We start from the raw sequence: 22,924 nt of genomic DNA on the forward strand, positions 1-22,924 counted from the left end.
GAATATTGTATCCAGTTCTAGGCAGAATGCAGAAAAGATTTATGAGAATAGTTCCAGGGATAAGGAACTTAAGGTACATGGGTAGATTGTAGAAGTTGGAACTGCTTTCCTTGGAGAAGATAAGTTGAGAGGAGATTTGATAAAGGTAATCAAAATCATTAGGAGTTTGGACAGAGCAGGAAGGGAGAAACTGTTCCCACTGGTGGAAGAATTGAGAACAAGAAGGCACAGATTTAAGGTAATTGGCAAAAGAAGCAATGCAGATATGAGGTTATGAGAAACCATCTCACAAAGCAAGTGGTTAAGATCTGGAATGCACTGCCTGCAATTGTGGTGGAGGCAGGTTCAATGGAGGCAAACAAAAGGGTTGAATTATTAATTGAATGTACAAGGCTACAGGGGGAAGGCAAAGGAATGGCACTGGGTGAATTGCTGATTTGGAAAGGCGGCACAGACACAACAGGCCCAGTGGCCTCCATCGGTGCTGTAACAATTCTGTGATTCTTAGAAATTCCTTTCCTAAACGAGGTTTTTGAATGTAAATGAACAGTAACATGGTGACAACAGTAGGTAAAACAAAACTCCGGTAAGTAGACAACTTCAGGACAGTTTGTTCCCTGGAGAAGGAACACTCAGTGTTCATGGGTACGCTTGAGGTATTGACCGGTAAAGTTTCTTTATAACGTTAGTTTATTCTGTTCTGATGAACAGTAATACGGACTTGAAACGTTAACTGTGCTCCTCTCCGCAGATGCTGTCAGACCTGCTGAGTTTTTCCACCAATTTTTGCTTTTGTTTCAGCTGTGCTTTAAGGGGGAGGGGGCTTATTAGCCGGGGGGGGGGGGGGGAGGGGGGCGCTGTGCGCAGGCGTAATGGTCACGTGCCCACCGTGATCACGTGGAAGGGGGCGGGGCTTTGGCGCGTGGCGGTTGAATAAGGGTGACGTAAGGCGACTGGAGACGTTTCCGGTTTGCCGCAGCTGACTTCCGGTTTCCCTTACAGGTTGGAACCCGGTTTGAAGATGGCGGAAGATTTCGGCTTCTTTTCCTCAGACAACGGCACCACGGGCAGCGCCGAGGAAGACCCGGCCGCCGCCTTCCTGGCGCAGCAAGAGAGCGAGATTGCTGGCATCGAGAACGATGAAGGCTTCAGTATCCTGGACGGGGGAGAGGTACCGCCGGCCTTACAACCTCACTCACACGACGCTGGAGGTGAGGGGGCCGGGGCAAGCGCCGGGGCCTTGGGTTTTTACCGTCTCTGGGCCTGGGAGCCTGGCCCAGATGGGGCCGGCCGGACGGCCAACTGCGTTACTTCTGTTACTTCTTTTGGCTTTTCCCACTGCTTTGGCTTTTCCGGGGATTTGGTGTCAACCAGCCGGTGTCATAGAAGCCTCTGCAGCTGGAAATCTCTCTCCCCTGGGACGGGGAATCTCCCGAGTCCCCGGACTCCTAGCCCGCCGCACAGCCCTCCCTACAAGGTGAATAGCCTGAAATATCGCAGCGTCATCCTGGCAGCTGCCTGTCAAGGAGTTTGTTTGGACTGTGTTCCTCTTCACCCTGCCTCACTTTCCGCTTTGGCGCTGCTTGAGAGATTGTCTTTAATTAGGCATCCGTCAGTGAGTTGATGGAAAAGTAACTTATCAGTGTTTGCAGTTTCCGCGTAATGTAAGGTCTCTACGTGTCCCTAGCACAAATTTGGTTGTGTGAACGAAACTGAACGAAGCACTTCTCTCCCGCTGAGGCTGTTTTTGTACAGGGTGCTGATTCTATCTTTGTTCAATTTTAAACGAATTGAATGAAAATTACTAATGTTCCCCTCTGTGTAGCTTCTACCAGTGACAGCAGATTTGACCTTTAGCGCTTGCTGCATCTATACCTTAATGGGTGCAGTGTCTTGTCCAACCACTTTCCTTGTTGAAAAAGCGAATCGCGAGAGTTTAAATTTTCGACCATCATTTGGCACTGCATGATTGTACTGAATTATTACGAAACTGCTTTTGCGATTAAGGCTGAGGCTGCCTAACATTAAGATCGTTTGGGTTTAAATTTGCTGACTACTAAAATAGATGCAATAAAAAATTGAGCCGAAGGAGGCTTCGGTAGGCATTGATAAATGATGGAATAGGCAAACAACTGGCTGATGGAATTAATACCTTGTGAAGTTATACATTTGGTTAAAAAAACTTAATTTGGGGAAAGAATAAAGATTTAAGGGCTTAGATTCGCAATGTATTAGGCACATAAACACCATAATTCTCAGTTAAAGTGGTTAACTTGTAAAGGGCAGCAATTTCTTTATTTCATCCAGTTGAAGGGTTAATAATGCTAATACTGAATCAAATATACTGTAGTCTTTCACTACTGTATGTTGTTGCTATCACCAGATTTAAAATATCCCAAAATTTCAATAGCTGTGATATAACAATCACACTTTGAAAATATATTCATAACTTACTTTGTGTGATGTTATGAAAACTGATTTTTATCTAACACTGGATAATTTGTTGATAAATTGACTTGTCTGCCATCCTGAGTCAACTAAATGTCAAGCCTTCCATACACAAAATATTCTCATTAATTGTACTTGCATGTTTAACAAAGCTGTCCATTTTAGATGCATTTGTCAATTGGAAAAATATTTTGAATGTATAGAGCCTTTTAATATGCATGTTTCTATGTAGTTGATGACTTGTTAAATTACATGCTGCAGTGGTACAATTCAAAATTTTTAAGCTTAGTCCTTGATGAAGTTCTATGCTGGCAGCTAACCTCTACTGAACCACACACGAAGTTAAATAATCTGATTTGACTTGTCTGTGATCCCTCCACAGTCTTCTCCTCTTGTTTACATCAGAGTAACTGAAATTCTGTCTTTATTTCTCTCTCATCTTATTATGCTTAAGGTAAGTTTTCATGTTCCCACTCTTTTAGATCAGTTCAGTTAGCATTAGAACTCAAAACCATCACTCAGTATATTCAAAACTGAGGTCAATAAACTTATCAACACTAATGGAACCAAGGGATGTGGAAATGTCAAGCTGGTGTAGAAGTTCAGCCATGATTCTAGTGAATGGCTGAGCATGATCTGCTTGCAATTCTTATGTCCCTGAGGCTTAATGATTTATTAATTTACTCATAACTATTTAGAAGACATATTATTCTTCACCATTGATTCACAGTGGATATGCAATATGAAGTACTGGAATAGTTTTTTCGAAGAGACTGTCTGAAAATTGACATTCCTCACGAGTACAATAAACTCCGTATCCTGCCTGTTTGCATTGTAAAATCTATGCCAATCTTGTTGGTTTCTGTTCCCAAGTAGACCTCCAAAAAGCTTTATTCTGATATTCCAAAACTGGCTGGCTGTATTAGTTCTTCTTGTGCTTGGAGCCTTGAGGTCAGTCTCATTAACTCCAGATTATTCTGAACTTTCCTTCCCCATGAGAAACTTTGTTGAAGGACAACTTGGCATAGTGTTGTGTGTAAAGCATAAACATCAGTGGATCTGTAGGACCTGAACTGCTGTGGTGAAAACTTTCAATTAAGCAGAATAGAGATACCCTTCACTGTACTTCCAAAAACAACACAAGGAATATCGGGCGGCAGACTTCAAATAATTGAACTCCTGGTTTTGTTTATTTATGGATTTCATTTTCTATCTCTTGTATGTTGAGGTGGGTGCCTATAAAGTGTGCAGATGTCATTTTGTTGCATGTGCAAAATGTTTTAAAATGTGCAGTTCATCTTGTCTGAAATTACAAAGTTCACTGACCAAGCACTTAAACTTTGATCTGGGTCTGTTTATTTAATGACTAGGATTTGTGGTCAGAGGGGTAAAATTAACTATGCAATTTGCATTGAGTGGCATATTTTGTCTGATCAACTTTTGAGAGATCCGCTAGTACTATAGTGACTCCTGCATCTGCACACCGGTCCTATTACTTATTTCGTACATTTGACTGTGGAAATTTTTGATATAAAACGAAGGAACTTTAGTCTGCATTCCCTCTAATTATCCTCCATCCTTTTTAACTCTGCTTCACCTGAAGACAATACTTAAACTTGACTACCAATCTGTAACATAGGGTGTTACCTCAAATTTTAGAGAGATTAGAATTGGCATGTTAAGATGTGAAAAAAGTGAAGGCTATCCAATTTGAGTGTTCATCTCTGGAATTGCATGTTTTATAAATGCATTAAGTAACTAAGAATGAATTCTGATTACTAATCTATAAATCAACTGCTTTTTTTTCCTGCCGCCATCTCTACATTCCCTCATCGGTTCAGTATTTCATTACTGCAGTTTCCAGCCCTCAGGCCTTGAGGATGAATAATCTGTCATTGGCAACATTCCTGTAGGTAGGCAATATGATCAATAATGAAAGGAGCCATCATTGCTTAACAGTCGAGCTGCACTAAATGTTTTCTACATGCCCTTCAATATAAAATCATGTGAATTCTTTGAATTTATGCCCTTGCCCTAGTTTGTTCCTGAAGGCAGTGACCTATCTCTTGGTATAGTGCATAAATACCAGTAGCCAAATGATGAGTAAAACACAACTAATGCTGAGTTTATCCCCATCTGATGTTGGCAAAGATTTAACATCCAGGGCAGCTGAACAGTAGTCTTTTTTCCCTCCCCCTCAAACCTGCGATATGTAGTCAGCAATAGTCCTGCTCCTTGGCTGAAATCCGTTAATGTAGCACAGATTGTATTATCATTATGGCTTAAGTCACTAGTTGCCCACTGAGCTATTGTGGGCATATGTTCTTTTACTGCTTTTTAAAGAATTGGGGGGTGTCTATCTTTTGCTGTATCTTACTATTTCCCCACATTTATTACTGTTCAGCTACCTACACAAGTTGAACCAGCTTCCTGTAGAGAATTTATAGGTGTTACCTATATTCTCAATGATTTCTTTAGATAATCCCTGACTCAAACTCGAAGAGAGCATAGCATGGAAATTTTAAATATCTGGTAATGTCCAGTGTTTGCCCTGATGTGCTTTATGGACTTGTAGAATAAATGTTTTGGAAGTGTAGTACTTGAGCCCAATTAATGTTGGCATCACAACATGAATTAAATCTGGAAAAGTGATATAATGCATTTGCTGGGCAAATAAGGCAAGGAATGAGCAAATAGTAGGATACTGAGTTGTGTTATTAGCTGAGGCAGAGTATATAAGCAGAGGTTATGCTGGAACTGTATAAAACACTAGTTGACAACTCGTACTGCATACAGTTCTGGTCACTGATTACATCAAGGAGGATACAGTTGAGATTTGAGGATGTTGTTAGGAAAGTACAACTGAGAAAAGATTAGACTGGATCATTTTCTTTGGAACAGGGGGCTGAATGGAGATTTAATAATGTGAAATTAAGGGGCCTAAGGTGTCTTGAGGAAAGACCCGTTTTCCTTGGATGTTGATAAGGGTATAATTGATAGGATTGAGGATTTTTTTTTCCCGCCCAGAAGGTGGTGTAGGTCTGAACTCTGCCTGATAGGGTGGCAGAGGCACAAACTTTAATTGCACTTTTTTTAAAAAAAAAAGTGCTGTAACTTACAGGTATAGGTCTGTAGACCAAGAGCTATGAAGTGGGATTAGGCTTTATAGATCTTTTCAGCTGGTGCAGTGGGCTAAATGGCTTCCTTCTGTGCCACAAGCACACTATTTCTATTTAACTTGGTTTGCACCAGTTTTAATTCTGGCTTTTGCTAATGATGGGGGAAAATTCAGCATACATTGCCATTGGCAGGACTGCAGAAACAAGGATAACATCAAGGACATTTCATCCCAAAATTGCCAAAGCATTTGAAACGGAGCTAACAGAATCCAATTTGAAATGCTATCAGAAACCTGAGCATATTCTGGCTCATTTGACCTTGCAGAATGAAATGCAGTTATCTTAAATAATTTAAGCATCTTGTTGGTGCTGGCTACATATTAGAACACCTTCATTAGACAGCCCAGATTATATCCTTGCCACATGACCTCTCCAGTTATTGGTATCTAATTGTGTCTTGAACTTGAGAGCATTATTAATTGTCTTAATTTCAAGTTTATCAAACACTTAGTTGGAGTTGTTTATCTTGTGTAGTAGTTTCTTCCCTCCAAAACAATAATTTTTCTGTTTGCAAAGCTTAGATAATCTTTGGTACTGAAATTTAAGTGTGGAGTCTTGTTCTTTCCAATTTTATTTGAAATTGTTAATTTGTTTGCTATCTGAGTACATCCTCCATATTTTGCTTTCTGGACCAGATTTGACACTGAATTCACTGCTTTAATTGACACTTGCTGGTTTGGATACCTTGCTGCTCATTAACAATTCTGCAATCTGGCTTAAGGATGTACAGTTGCTTTTCCTGTTTACAGGTCCTGGATGCTTTGTAGAAGCTATGGCACTGTTGGATCTTGCAGTAAGTTCCAGTGTAAAGCCCCCATATGAAGTTAATGGGTAAGAGGAATGGCTTGCTGCTCACTGCAAAATGTAGTCCATGTTCATTCTGCAAGCAAGCTGTGCTGTGGGTTCCAGTTGAAGTTGACTTGATTTGATATCACTAAAGAGGAAAGATCAAGTTGTGACTGGGACTTTTAAGAAACAATTCAATATACCTTTTGGAATAGAGTTGAACCATAGCAATTGTCAAGTATGGGTGATTTAATGTCTCACCATGATCTAGCAAATCTAGTGAATGCAAATGCAAGGTACATTCCTGTTTTGGATTTTTCTAGCCCTCTTCCAAATAGTCTTGATATAAACATTGAAATTTTACATTGCAGCCTTGAAATCAGATGAACTATGATCAGATGCTGCTTCAGAAATAGTACATTTGTATGCTTATTTGGCAATAGAGATTTCTTTAGCGCTCTTGCTTTAAAACTTGACATTGTTCCCCTACAGTAATGTATGTCATTAAACATTCGTACATCTTCATAGTCAACATTTGAATTTTTTTTCCTTTTCAGGTGGTTTTGAAGAGGACTTATCTGCTGTTAATGGAGAAGTATATCAGGTAGGTTTGGAAATGTTTTCAAAATTGCATTAATGTTAGTTAAAGTGAGAAACACTTGGCATAACCTTCTGTAATTGCACACTGATTTGTGTAATATATCAAACATCATATTTGGCTTGTTGTATATGGGTAACTTACTAGAGATGGTCAGATGTGGTTGTTTGGTCAGATTTAAGTAAAATTGCAGAACTCAGATTGATTTTTGCCTTAAATTTTAGAATAGTCTGGGTTATTTATGAAACTTTCACTGGCTACAAAAATTTACATTATTCAGATTTTCAAGTGTAGTGTTGTCTCAACATTTTGGCTTTCTGATGGTTGACCATAACTTTGGGTTTGGATCAAGAAGTTGGTATGAGTCAGAATGAAATGTGCTAGAATTTCACAGCTCTATATCTTTTTTGATAAAGGATTGGAGAATATTTGAGGTTTTGCACCCACAAAGGGTGAAATGATTTGAAAGGGTTTTGAGGCAGAGATCCTCATTGCTGCTAATATTTGGGTATGCGCATGCCATAACCTGGAGGGCTATGAATTAAGCTGAAAAGTGATTAGTGTGGCTAGCTCTTCAGCCAGTATAGACACAATAGATCAAATGCTCTAAATTTTCTGTTTATCCAAGTACAAATAAATTGAGGCGCATATCTTTGCAAATCTTCAGACTTACTGGGTTGTTGAACATATTTCCAATTTGATTAGAATTGCTTTTAAAAGTGAAAAAAACAAGAGATGAATTGCTCTGGCATAACTTGCAAATATAGGGGAAATTACCAGTGCACTTCCAGCAGGCTTGAGGATCCTGAAAGTTGACACCCATCTGGTGTAACACCTAGTACCTGGTTAGTACAAAAATTGAAGGACAAGAAAAGCAATCACCAGAATGAAAAGGGATGTTGAATGTCATGGTTTGATATCACAAATCACTTGGGCATTGATGTCACAAATCAGTAAGCAGTTATGTTGATGTCACAAAGCCTAGTGGCAATGCAACATATGGTGGACTAGAAGTTTTAAGGGCAAAACCTTCAACATCAAAATGAAGAGAATAAAAACACTGATTGGACCTATCAAAATGTTCTGGGTACTATAATATGCTTATTTTAACATAATGTGAAGGTGAAAGACTTGTCCATATTCTTATACATTTAAACAGGGGTTAATAATTGTAGGCAGATAGAAATTGAATCGTACTTGTGTAATCATCTCTTAATGCAGGAATCAAATTGTCCAAATGATAGTTATGCGGCAATAGCTCGAGCAGATCGCTTGAGCCAGGAACCTGAGAGCATTCGAAAATGGAGAGAGGAGCAGATAACTCGCCTAGAAGATCTTGGTAAGAGGGACTGTGTTTAACATTGCACTAAATAGTCTTTAATCGTAGCATGAAAGAAAAATATGGATGTGCTGTTACTATCTGGTATGTTAGGAATTGAAATTCTATCCATATTCCAGATGCCCATCTTTAAGGGAAAGAAGCATAACTTACATTTTACTCAACACTAGTAATGGTTAAATTCTAACACCATGGAAAAGATTATGCACCCTGAAGAATTTGCCTGTCAAGTATTGCTGTTTGTGACTGACTTAAAAATATTTAGAAATGGGTTCAATTTGCAATTTTACTCGATTATACTTGGTAGAATTATTTGGTCACTGAATTAGCTGTATCTGTTTGTGGCAACCTTCTCTTTCCAAAACTAAAATGTCCAACTTATGCTTTCTTCTGGAGAGAAGTATCCCGAGGAAAACCTTGAAATTGGGAAATGTGAATTTAGTTTATTAGCTTGATTGATTAAGTAGGACATTTGCCTATTATGACCAAGAAAAGGTATTCATCTAGAGTTTAACCAGTTTATGCAACGTCTGGAAGCTTCTGCTAGTCTTGGAATGTGATTGAAAAGACTGTTTCCTTATTGGAGTTGGAAGGGAGTCTCCAGCAGAATCAAGTGGTATTGAGTTTCAGCTATTTGCTATCAAAATGTAAACAAACGTTGAGTGCTTTTACGTTTCTACAACTGAATTAGTTTTCCCCTCCTTAGATGCTGCTTCTCGAAAAGCAGAAATGGAATGGAAAGAGAAGGCAAGAAAGGAACTAGAAGAATGGTATGTTCGACAGAATGAGCAGCTGGAGAAAATAAAAAAGAATAACAGGTATGGCTAAAAATATTCACATTACATCTCGGCTGTAGAAAATGAATATACCTAAATTGTAAAGGCTTGCTGAACACCTGATGACTTTGAAATCAGAGATTGCTGTCAATTATAAAACATGGATTGCCTTGGGCATCAAATATACATTTGGGTCTCAACTCTGTATTGATTCGCCAAACTTATGAATGGTTTGCAGAATGAAACTATTTCATTCTTGCCAAGTTATGGGTACAAGTTGAGTGGAAGCATTAACACTCAATTGAGTTTCAATGTTAGTGATTTATTATAAGCAATAATCTTAACTAACCAAAAAATGTTGGATACCTGAATAATACTTCAAGCAGTTTGAATCCAGAGAGTAGACATGGAATTTAGAAATACAGACTTCATTAAGTTATGATCCCAGTTCAGTAGTTCCTCAACTTAGTACTTATTCACAAATGTATAGATTTATATTACTTTGTATTATGTAACTATTGAATCACCTTCCCATGCAACCGCAGAAGGTGCAACGCCTGTCCCTTTACCCCCCCGCCCCCCAACCGTCCAAGGGCCCAAACACTCCTTTCAAGGGAAGCAGCATTTCACTTGCACTTCCCTCAATTTAGCCCCCTTTCCGATCCCCCTTTTTCCAATAATTTATTTTTTAAACATTTTTTCTTCACACCTATTTCCATTTTAAATGTATTTCCATCCATTATTTTATCTCTACCTTTTAGTCTATTTCATCTCTACCTTTTAGTCTATTTCGATCCCTTCCCCCACCCCACCCCCACTAGGGCTATCTGTCACTTGGCTTCAGTGTCCTTAGCCATGGCAGGCAAAAAACAGCCAGGGTTTCTGCTGCTGATGTCCTTTATTGGAAAGTGTATGGCTCTCAGCTGAGAACAGGATCATTGGTTTTCAGCTCCTTATGTATCATAAAATAATTATAGAAGACACTTCTGAGCTAAATCATAGATAAAATCTACCCTTAATGTCATCATTAGCACATTCCTCAGCTAATATCACCACTGTCAACACCCTTTTGTCTATGACATCTTTGGCAATCTCTTCTTTGCCTCTAACCATCACTGGCCCTCTATCCAGCTCTACCTGTCCCACCCCCCCCCTTCAACCAGCTTATATTCCACCTCATTTCTATATTTCTTCTGATGAAGAGTCATACGGACTCGAAACGTTAACTGTATTCCCCTCTGCAGATGCTGTCAGACCTGCTGAGTTTTACCAGGTATTTTTGTTTTTTGTTTCAGATTTCCAGCATCTGCAGTATTTTGCTTTTATCCTATTGAATATGTAGCTTGTTTTCATTTTATGAACTATTGCACCATAAGGGTGCATTGCCATATGAGGACTATAAACAACTAGATTTGGGTGTAACATGTTTTATGAAAGGGTTCATTTGCCTACATAAAGAAGTTACAGCATACGTTTGAGGAATATGGTTGACTCTTAACTGCTCTAAGACAATTGGGGATGGGCTACAAATTCTGGCCTTGCCTCCAATGGCCAAATCCCATAAGCAAATGAGAATTTTAACATGAGTAGGCTTGGTACAACTGCATTTGAGTAATTGTGAATTTGAGGGGCTAAGGGCTTGTTTGATCTTAAATTCTGAGTTTAGTTAGTGGGTAGGGTTGGGTGGAGGGGCACATGATGGTGTCTGAAGACAGTTGTTACAAAAATTGCCATGTGACTAAAAAGTACTAATGTTGCTTGGCTCATTTTCCTTTTCCTCTTCCTCTATCTTGCCTGTCCAGAGAATCTAGCTACCCTGGAATGGGGCAGGGGGGAATAAACCAGTTTGGATATTTGCATTTCATCAACTGAAACATGAAACTGAGTGTTTTTCACCTTTTTAACTTGAAACATGTATTTCTCCAGTGCACCTTATGGTTGACCAAGCATCTGCTCTGGGGAAGCAAATTCAATCCCAAAAACAAGCAGGAATTGCTGAGGAAGAGCTACACAATCATGCAGGTTCTAAAATCTCTGGTGGTTATTGCAGAACTTTTCCTCAATCTCTAATGACGCACGTTCTTAAAATTCTTCCTTACAATGGTTAACTTATGAACTATATAAAAGCAGAATAAAACATAGACAATACCTTTTAAAGCAAGTTTTAAAAAGCAATGCAACTATTAAACATTTACATATGAATAATCAAATACTATGGCATTAGCAATTAGATCTCTTCATAAGTGTGCCTTTCAGAATGCAGATATTAAGCCAATGAATGTTAACCATTTGAAGGCCTTCCTTTTTCCATTTATGGGTATTTGCAGGACCAGGTACATATCTTAGAAGGTGATCAGGCAAGTTGACTTTTCAGGTCCTTGGCTTTATGACAAAGTGAAGTAATACTGAACCATTTTCAATTTGGTTAGGGCATGGCCAGAATGTTATCCAGTTTTGGCCAACACTTTTTTTTAGAAATTGTCAAAGCCTGGTGCAGAGGACATTAGACTACTACCAGGGATTATGGACTTTGAGTTATATGGAGGTGCTTAGAATTATGAAGGGTTTTTGATTAGAGTAAATAAGAAAATACTATTTGTTTGCAGAAAGTTGGTAACCAGAGGAAGCAGATTTGAGAATTGACAAAATAAAAACCAGTGAAGGAGATTTAAGTTTTTGATCTGGATTCCACTGCCTGAAAAAGTGGTCAAAGCAGTTTCAAAATCTTCTTTCAAAAGGGAATTTAACATAGAATAAGAGTAGAGGATTGAGATTAATTACATACTCCATCTCTGTATGATTCTGTAATTTCTTTTGGAATGGTAATATTGGGACTTACTAGTAACATTTGGGAAAATTGGTCATTAAATTTGGACATTTTTGGGATGACAAATTTTGTTAATATAAACGTGCTTACAGGCTTGAATGTTTTGATAAGTAATTCATAAATATGCAGCTGCTCATTTCTAGAACTGTATGCTGAGACAGCAGATTTAGTAAATGAAGACCACAAATGCAACATTTAGTGACAGTTGTAAAATCAGCTTTGCTTAGAAATTTATAATTATTGCTCTAATACTCTTTATTTTCAACTGTAGATTTCCAATAGAGGTGTCTTTCAACTTTTTAACCACTTTCCTAGTTTTTTTCCAGGCAAAGGTGAATACTTGCTACTGCAGATACTAAGTTCTTATTAAAAATATTAACACTGTCCTTCCTCTCTTTATCCTTTCTCTACCCACCTGTTCAACTTCTGTGCTCCTTTCCTGTTGGTCTGCGGGTTCACTCTTTCTGGATTAACATGCATGTGCACTAGGATCGTTGACGAAGCTTTCTACAAACAGTCCTTCGCTGATGTGATAGGCTACGTGTATGTTTGCTACTTTTTCTTTTTTTAATGTTAGTTCTATAACAGTTAAAATTCCATTGCTGTTTCAAATCTTAAAGGAAGCACTTTGAGACTTTAAGTGTTTTTAACAATGTCTCCACTTTATTAAACTGTCCAGTGGACACATCTAATTCCTGTAGAGCCAATTTTAATATAGCAATTTTGGTTCCATCCCTCAAGATATAGACTCATTTCCGAACGGTTAGATCATTATAGATATGGTTCCATTGTTTTTAACTATACCACCTTGTACTCCGGTGAGACTAGCTGCAGCTAATTTAACTTGCTGTTGAGTTTTGGATGTTGTCAATAGGTATACAGTAACTTTCAGAAGTTTATGAATGATCATTAATAGCACATTCCCCAGCTAATCTCCCCTCCTGCACTGAAGCTAACTAAAAGATCTACTGGTCTGGTTAAAATCAGCTCGCTTAGTATGAACTGGGGATTGAACACAAGACTCTCGCATTTCTTTTCTAATACCAATGTTCAAACTTCATAGTGATTCATTTAACTTTTTTCAACATACTATTCATGTACACATCCATTTAAAGATTATGCATGAATTAAATACTGAATTATATGGTAAATGAGAAGTCCTGGGAAGTAACACAGCCTAAGTAGAGAATCTTTCATAAATCAACTAGATAGCCAGCATTAGAGTTTTGCTAATTCTTTCCCTGGGGCCTGTACTCCTAGAAGTGTTTTACAAGTTAGGTGTAACTACAGTGACTCACAATTAAGCAGATATGCCATCATGGGAAGATAAGCTCATGTCCCAGGTAGTCTGAATAATTGGGTGGCTCTTCCCATACAGAATAGGTGGTGTATTGAGTTAATAGCATACTTGTGGTTTTTGTACTTAGTCTTACAATTCAATTACCATTTCAAATTCACTGCATTATATCCTTGGTTCACTTAAGTTTAACCGAACAGTGCTTTAACAGCATTTAAATATCTTCACTTGGAGAAATAACTCTCTTATTTTCCAGTTTGCAACATCCTTTTATCTGGTTTCAAACTGTTCCTCTTGTCTTTGGCTATATAATTTTTTTGTAAAGAGGCTCATCACAAACCCCTGGGCTCCAAACAATATGGAAAACATCCCTTTTTCTCCCTCTCCTATATCCAAGCTATGGGTGATTCCTTCGTTTCAGTGTCTCCATATAACACCAGTAAGGCCATCATTTTAAGTACTGTGCAGTTTTGGGCTCCCTGCTAAAAGAAGGCTGTTGAAGCAATGGAAAAGTTAATACATATGAGGAAATATAGGTATAAAAAAAGGAGTTACAAATTTTGGATACTTCGTAGAATAGACAAGATTAAGGGTGTTTAGCCAAGATTAAGGGTGTTTAGCATAATGAAGTTGTGGAACATGGGATTAGAATGGGTGACTAGCAGCTTCAGCCAGTACAGCCATGATGGGCTGAATGGCCTCTTTCTGTGCAATGAAGCAGTGAGACCAGATGGAAGGGCTACAGATCAAGCTGACATAGGTGACACCTTTATCTGTAAGGTTACACAAAGCAAGATTTTTTTTTATACTTGGTTGTAGGGCTGTAAAATATACGACAGTTGGTGATTGAAGCAGAAACTAGGTCAGCTTTTAAGAAAAGCTGGTTGAGGGGACAAAGGAAAATAACTAAAGTGGTTGCATGAGGTTTAGATGACTAATCATGCAAGTTAAAGATTCAACACTGTTCGGCTGTTTACAATTCAGATATCTCCTTTACAGCAGACTTATTGCCCAAAGTTTGGTCTTGGATTGACTGAATTGACTTTTGTAAAGCCTTCAAACTAAGGGTATTATTGCTTCCGATTTTGTGCATTTTCCTATCAATAGAGAGGGTAGGAGAAAATTAATGAGCAGGACCAATTATGCACACTGAAGTGGACAGTATTGGCTTTTGAGCATGTTACTTTTAACAAACTTAAGGATGGAATGTGCCATTGGCAGCAATGTAAAGCTGAAGAAATAATTTTTAAAAGCCTTCAGCAAAGGAGCATGTTGAGAAAAATGCAGACCTGAAAATATTTGGCAACACTAAATGCTAACAATAAGCCAAGATTGGAGTAATAACTGAAATGATGTTGGAGCTTACTCTTGTACACTAGAGTTTTCAAGCAGAACTGATAGCTACATGACGAACCAAGAGCATCCAGTGAGCTACATGAAATCTAATATCCAAATAAGTTAAGTCTGGCTTCAAGTTACTAGTAATCACCAGGTCAAATTGAGGTACTGGCTCATACTGTTTTACCTATTGTTTTTGCAGTGAAGGTACGATATAATTTTCTATTTTAGATCTCGACGGCTTGTGTCTGCATTTCATCTCTTAATTTCTTCATGGTCCAATTACTACAGTTTAAGTCAAGATGTACTTGACCCATTTGTCTGAAGAGATTCTGATCAAACTCCACCCATTCATTTCAGTTCTATTCATCGTGCTATAAGCCTGAAAGTGTCTAACTTCTTAATCTGCTTTCAGACACGTCTCTGTCCAAGCTGATCTTCACTCTCCTGGTAATGAGTGCAAAGGATATTTTGGCTTTTTGAATTCTGCAGAGTAACAAAACTAAAACAATTCCATACAGATTTTGTGGGTCTACACTTGTCTTCAAACCAGAGAAATGAATACTATAAATGTTGATTTATATTAGCTTTTTAATCCTGATTAAATAAAATTTTGACCAGCCCTTGTCCAAATTGATGTATATTGTGACTTGAGTACTTAATTCGTGAAAACAACTTGAGTTAGTCTTGTCACTTTCTTTTACCCAAGGGGATGAAAATGGAATTTGGCTGCAGAAAAATACTTGCTGTGGGAGTTGAAAAAATTGGTTCAGTAGCTTGGTGGTTGATTCTGGACTAGAAACTAAATCAGGAAGTCACATCTCAACGATGAGTTGAGAAATTGAATTTAAAGGCTGTGAAAAGCTGTAAATGGCTTCAGCTGTAGCTCTGAATCATTTGACCTAGACGTAACACATCACTCAAAGGAAACAAATGTTATTTTAATGCACAGCTTGCTTCTCAGTTATGTTGGCAGACTGTGAAAAGTGACCTTGTCACTTCAGTTTTCCATCATATTATGCATTTCTTTAACAATCCATCCTTTCATTCAGTTAGTGAATTTGCATATCTGCATGTAAAATGCAATTAACTCAGTTTTATATTGAATGGAAAGCTTGCTGTATGCATTGAGATTTGTTCAGATACATGCAAAACCAATCCTGAAGCTGAACTGTTTAGCCTATGAAGGGTGAGTTCTGCCTAGTTTATGAATATAATTAACTTTCCTGTTTAGAGCAGCAGTGACCTTTTATTGAAACAAGTTATTTGGAAAATCAATATGAAGCCTTGGAAACTGCAGAGCTTGAGGAAGCGCTAGCTAAATTTTTATTTTCTAAGTCTGTGCTGAATGGTTGTGGTTAAACGTCACACATGGTTTGGTACTAAGCTGTACAGACGGAGGTTCTAGATTCAATCCCTGGTCTCTTACTAATGTAACTGATTTTGCTGGAGTAGTAATAGGAATACTATTTGTTGTCTCCAACTCAGTTAAAGGGCTGGAATCAACCAGAGTTTGTGCTCCTGATTGCTATGGCCAAACTTTGCTGGAACATCCTATTAAGCATCCAGTAGAGGGAGGGGATGGGGTGAAAGGAGTTGGAATGGTGTGCTCTGTCAGAGCACTCCTGAGTTGATTAACCTGGCAGCTCACCTGTTGAATAGCATCTTAAAGTATTGCAGAGCCATTGTTCCTGCTGTCTGCAACTATGCCAAAGAAGGATCCATTTCTTCGGAAGGTGGGGTAAGTGTTTGTAATCTTGTTGTAAATTTGCCAGCAGTAGGAAGTAAGCATCCACATAATGAACATGTATCAAAGTCGATTGGAAACATTGACATGAAATATGCTTATTTACAGTCTTGCCTCATCTGTGACTTATCATTTCAGAGCTGCTGAAGAGGCCTTCGTCCAGGATTGTAATGAAGATACACCTGGAACAGAATGGGAGCGAGTGGCACGCCTTTGTGATTTCAATCCCAAGACCAACAAGCAGTCAAAGGATGTATCACGTATGCGTTCTGTACTGATATCGCTTAAGCAGTCACCATTAGTCCGCTAGACAGATGTTACTTAGCACTATGGTGTGGGCTTTCTTACTAGCTCCTAGTTGGATCCCACAAAAATTGACGGCCATTAGAATAGAAGGATGAGTGTTAGTCATTCCTGTTTGGACCAAACCATTGTAAATTACAAGATCTGAAGTGTTTAAGTGACTTCTTTTCCTTTCAACTATTTGTGTGGTTTATTGCCAATTTCTTGAGTTATTGGGCAGTCCAGTAAAATGGTTGCCCTCATACACTCCTGAATCTCATATAATGTTCAACCTTCTCAATTATTGATATCCCCACACTGTCCTTGTGCTGCATCACATGACTATTTATGCATGAATTATGAGTGCAATCTATTGGCCCTTGTTTAAAAATCATGTTGACTATGCTGTTATACATTAAAAGTTAAATATTAAAATGTTTGTTTTCAGTCTGTTTAAAGCAGAATACATTGAACTACATGAATGAATTCATATGAACATCCAGAACACTTAACAGACATATTTATGATCGCTCCATGTTTAGGATGCTGAAACACTGCGCCTCCTTCCTGATTTGAAATTGGCCACAAACAAGGGTTTGAGGGTTTCCGATTCTGCAACTCTTGGTTTAAGGCAATCTTGGTGACTGGTTATCCAATTACAGTACCAATATACTCTCTCTCTTTCTCCCCCCCCCCCCCCCCCCCCCCCCCACCCCCACCACACACACACACACACACACACACACACACACACACACACACTCCAAATGTTTTAATCAGTCCTAGATTATTAAAGACCACTTTGATCTCTGAACCCTGTCTCAATCAAGCTTCTACATTTGTTTTTCAGACCTTTCAAAAGGCATATCTAATGTGTTAGGGAAGACATTTTTTGCCCTCTTAAATTTAGAGGATTATCTGTTTGCACAAACTTTCTGGCTGTTCTAATATATTCTGTGTCTGGATGATGCATCTTAAATGTGCTTGAAGCACATCTCAGCTTATCCTAGAGATTTAATGTTTAAAACCTTCAATCTGTAAATATTGGGCATAATGGGTGCCATTGGCATGTCTGGTTCTGGGTTGGGGGGTGGATGGAGGTTAGAAGTTCTAATCCCAATGCAGCCTGGTGAGCTCAAAGCTGGAAGAGTAAATTTGACAGAACCTTCAGGATTCTTTCTCCAACACAAATTCCTATTCCACTTATTGACCTAGTTATACCACTTTGCATTCATTGAAGCTAGGATGCCCTCATTTCTCTTTTCTATTACCCATGGCCCCCTAGTATGATGCCCAGACTATACATAGTAATTCAGGTAGCACTCGAGTTTGTATCCCAGAACCCAGTTTGCCTTTTCAGTGTTAACAGACTTGTTTTTAATTAATATTATACTCTAATTTCCCTTCCTCAGCTTTATGACTTGTCAAAGATTTGTCTAGATCCTCCAACTGGCAAAATAGCTTGTAACAGTAATAGCTGCTGAAGATAGCCCAGGATTTATGTACTTCTTTCACACTCAGATTCTGGTGCCATTGTTCTGCCAAAAATCTACTCTATTGCCAAGGTCTCACTCCTCGTACACCCCTGTGGATGTACTGGATTATTTCTCCTAGCAGTGACAAAAGTTTGCCCTTCAATGTTTCTTGCACTGTTTGGAATCCAGATATTGTGCAGGTAAAGAATATGAAGTAATAGGCTGGCCTTGTTGGTTATTTCATACCCACATTCTATAGCTAACTTGCTATGCACTAAGCCAAGTTCAAGAGATAGAGTGCTCCTTCTCAAATTACAATTGGCGCAGCACAGCTGATCTAGTGGTGAGTGATGCATTGTATCCAAACCATATTTCTCTAGATTAAGTGATGAACCTCTGCATCTAGTCTACATTGTTACCAACTTCTGACCAATTTGGAGTGCTTTGTGCTCATTCCTCTACATCCTTAATGTAGTGGCCAGCTGTTTCAATCCTCATGCTTCCTTAACTATCCTTTTCAACTTCTAACTCTACCAAGTTCTAAAAATCCAGATGATTTCCTTCATGATCCCATCATTTCTGTGCCTTTCCTACCATGTAATTTGTGGTGTTGTCCATTGTTTTGTTAAACCACAGGGTATCCCAAAGTGCTTTGGAGCAAATGAAGTACTCTTGAAGTGTAGTCAATGTAGGAATGTCTTGTTAATAATTGTATCAAATTCAGTACATTTGTCCAAGTTCTAACGGTTTCTCTTGGTACACTGCTTCCATCAGAGTAAGAACTAAACATTGTTCAGTGAATTATCAGATTATCTAGATAGTATTACGTAGTGAATTCATCAAACATCACTAAGGCTGCATGAATCATTTATTCAAACTTCAAATCTCAGGCTTCTAGAATTTTTTTGCACCAAATACCATGATGGATTTTTCAATAAATTGAATTCTAGCTATCTGGGTTAGCTCCTCTTTCCTCCTTTTTATTCTGGGGACTTGAATGAAATGCTGACAGTTTCACTTCTGATCTGGAATATAGTAAAACCATTCTGATCTAGCATAGGTTTGGTGTCTGAAAAAGGCATCAGATTGATGGAAAACTTATTTTACATTTGAGGTGGTGGAGGAAAAGAGGTGTTTGTCTCACTACTTTTCCCCTCTAACATTGATAGGCCCAAAGTTGTTTGGATCTCCAGGCATGTATTTTAACTTTTCCAATTTTCTCCAATCTTATGTCTAGGTTATATGCATTTTCCTGCCCTTTGAGGTGTAACTGGAATCAGCACAGTTCTCCTCGTCTGGCCATCTTTTTAACCAAGTTGAAAGTAATTTAACGTATTCCATTTCTGCTTGAATTTCCCCTTATTCTAACAAAATGTGCCTTTCCTTTGGTCTCTTAATACTGGTCAATTTTGCTATATTTCTGACTATTTGCATATCATTGTCAAAGCACTTATTAAAATAACAAGCTTACAATCCAGGTAGAATATTAATTTCCCAAACAGACTTCACTTGTTCATGTTTAAAAACACTTCAGTTTCATGGACAGAGGAGCCCTTGTGCAACTTCAGTTGGAATTTGATTCTTAGAATGACCTAACTGGTGCAAAGGAGAATGCATGTGACATAAACCAGGTAAAATCTTCCCCAACCAGTTGGGAATCATTATGCTCTAGGGTAGTAGACTCTCTTTACCAAAGCTCACCTCAGGAATTTGGTTTAGCAACTTGTTCACCTTGTATTAACTGTGCCACACCTCAACTAGCTATTTTGCCCTTCCCTGCATTTAAGATGTGTGCTGATATCATTAAGCCTCCAGTAAATTACCAACCTTCATTAACTGCAGTAAATGTGATAGGTTGTGTTTTAAGGCAGGCAAAACTGGATAGTGATTGGCATGCAAATTCCTAAGGTTTAAAGATTAAGCACGTGTAACACTCCCTTTTCCAGTTTGCCAGTCCCACTAATTTTTTTGTGGTGGGGGGGGGTGGCAGTGATGTTTTGTTCAATTTAATATTTCATTCTTGTAGTTTTGTTAGAATTAGGTTTCTTAAACAGTAAAACTGATCTCTTTAATAGCATTAGGTCCAGAGGGGAAGTAGTTGGGAGAAGTATCCAGTTATGCACAAACAATAAAGGAAGGCTGGAACTAAATACTTTACATTTAACATTTAATCAATCAATATACCCACCTCTGTCTACCCTGAAAAATGTGCCCAGAGTTAATGATCTTTGATATAAGCTGCTACAGATAACCCACTTTTTCTTAAAGGAACCAAGTACTCAACCACGGCACAGATAAGTAAGGCACTTCACAATGTACAGTAGATCAAGGATACTTTTTAATAAATTGCCTTTCTCATGTATTTCTTATGTAGCTTGAAACTAGGTGGGACTCCTGTATGAACTTTTTTGTAGAATTTCAAAAAGGCATGTAGTACAGTGAATTTTCAGTCCCTTGCATGGAATTCAGATGTCCAATTAACTTCATGATGCATTAATCAAGGGTTTTGCTGTATGTCAAATCTTATCAACTGCCATGCTTAAAGATGAACTAAGAGTACCACAAATTCAAAAGTGTTAAAATTGCAGCCTTTTTTCAAACTTCTCTTTGGCTTTTTTATCCTTTCACTGGACATGGGCTAGGCTAGCACTTTTGTTGCCTTTGAGAAGGTGGTGAGCCACCTTGAACCGTTGCAACCAATGGTGCAGGTACAACCACAGAGCTGTTAAGGAGGGAATTCCAGGATTTTTGACCCAGTGACAAAGTGGTGGTATTTCAAAGTCAGGATGGTTGTGGCTTGGAGGGCGAACTTGCATGTGGTGGTGTTCTCATACATCTGCTGCCCTCCTCTTCTACACTAGACGTTGTGGGTTTGGAAGGTGCTATTAAAGCAGCCTTGGGTGAGTTCCTGCAATGCATCTTGTAGATGGTGCACAGTGGCAGCAGTGTGCACTGATTGTGGAGGGAGTGGATGTTGGAGGTGGTAGATGAGATGCCAGTCAAGTGCGCTGCTTTGCCCTGGATGGTGTTGGAGCTGCAATCCAGGCAAGAGGAGAGTATTCCATCACACTCCTGACTTGTGCCTTGTAGATGTGGACAGGCTTAGGGGAGTCAGATGAGTTACTCTTTGCAGAATTCCTAGCCTCTTACCTGCTGTTGTAGCCACTGTTTATATGGCTGGTCCAGTTCTCTTTCTGGTCAACGGTAACACCCCTGAGATGTTAGTGGAGGATTCAATGATGGTAATGGCATTGAACGTCAAGGGAGATGGTTGGATTCTCTTGTTGGAGGTGGTCATTACTTGCCACTTGTCAGCCCAAGCCTGAATGCTGTCTGGGTCTTGCTGCTCATGGGCATGGACTGATTCAGTATCTGAGGAATCGTGAATGGTGAATCACTTAATTCCAACATCAGAAATTTTATTTCTCAATTCGTGTACACGTTTGCTTTTTGCAAGTTTGAGGTACTTGAAGCCCAAGAAATTTTCATTGCAAGTGACTAACATATTCAGTGTTACTTACCCCTTGCAATGAAAATTTCTTGGGCTGCAAGTGAATAACATAATCAGTGTTAGTTGCCCCTTATCTTAACATCAAGTTAAATAATTTTGAAATTGGATTTTTCCATCTACAAAGTTAATAGAATGTTATTGAGGACAAACCCCATTGCACAATGTTAATGTCCATGCAGAGTGTGTAAACAAGACTGCTTGGCTGGTATTGTGTAGAAAGAAAAAAAAATAAACGAAAACAGAATTACCTGGAAAAACTCAGCAGGTCTGGCAGCATCGGCGGAGAAGAAAAGAGTTGACGTTTCGAGTCCTCATGACCCTTCGACAGAACTTGAGTTCGAGTCCAAGAAAGAGTTGAAATATAAGCTGGTTTAACGTGTGTGTGTGGGGGGCGGAGAGATAGAGAGAGGTGGAGGGGGCGGGTGTGGTTGTACGGACAAACAAGCAGATAGAAGCAGATCATCAAAAGATGTCAACGACAATAGTACAGTAGAACACATACGTGTTAAAGTTAAAGCTAAACGAATGTGCTAATTAAGAATGGATGGTAGGGCACTCAAGGTATAGCTCTAGTGGGGTTTTTTTTAAAAATAATGGAAATAGGTGGGAAAAGGAAAATCTTTATAATTTATTGGAAAAAAAAAAGGAAGGGGGAAACAGAAAGGGGGTGGGGGAGGGAGCTCACGACCTAAAGTTGTTGAATTCAATATTCAGTCCGGAAGGCTGTAAATTCCCTAGTCGGAAGATGAGGTGTTGTTCCTCCAGTTTGTGTTGGGCTTCACTGGAACAATGCAGCAAGCCAAGGACAGACATGTGGGCAAGAGAGCAGGGTGGAGTGTTAAAATGGCAAGCGACAGGGAGGTTTGGGTCATTCTTGCGGACAGACCGCAGGTGTTCTGCAAAGCGGTTGCCCAGTTTACGTTTGGTCTCTCCAATGTAGAGGAGACCACATTGGGAGCAACGAATGCAGTAGACTAAGTTGGGGAAATGCAAGTGAAATGCTGCTTCACTTGAAAGGAGTGTTTGGGTCCTTGGACGGTGAGGAGAGAGGAAGTGAAGGGGCAGGTGTTGCATCTTTTGCGTGGGCATGGGGTGGTGCCATAGGGGGTTGAGGAGTAGGGGGTGACGGAGGAGTGGACCAGGGTGTCCCGGAGGGAGCGATCCCTACGGAATGCCGATAAGGGGGGTGAAGGGAAGATGTGTTTGGTGGTGGCATCATGCTGGAGTTGGCGGAATTGGCGGAGGATGATCCTTTGAATGCAGAGGCTGGTGGGGTGATAAGTGAGGACAAGGGGGACCCTATCATGTTTCTGGGAGGGAG

At 39.2% G+C, this 22,924-nt stretch overlaps 1 protein-coding gene across 1 annotated transcript; it reads left to right on the forward strand.

Annotated features, from left to right (window-relative positions):
* The first annotated feature begins 971 nt into the window (after positions 1–971).
* On the forward strand, positions 972–17,052 carry cltb (clathrin, light chain B). Its single transcript, XM_041194196.1, has 5 exons — positions 972–1,211; positions 6,971–7,017; positions 8,233–8,350; positions 9,057–9,168; positions 16,474–17,052. The coding sequence occupies exons 1-5, from the start codon at positions 1,022–1,024 to the stop codon at positions 16,643–16,645; spliced, it is 639 nt and encodes a 212-aa protein (XP_041050130.1). The 5' UTR covers positions 972–1,021; the 3' UTR covers positions 16,646–17,052.
* The last annotated feature ends 5,872 nt before the right edge of the window (positions 17,053–22,924 follow it).

This window comes from Carcharodon carcharias, chromosome 8, assembly GCF_017639515.1.
Source record: "Carcharodon carcharias isolate sCarCar2 chromosome 8, sCarCar2.pri, whole genome shotgun sequence".
NCBI classification, from domain to species: Eukaryota; Metazoa; Chordata; class Chondrichthyes; order Lamniformes; family Lamnidae; genus Carcharodon; species Carcharodon carcharias.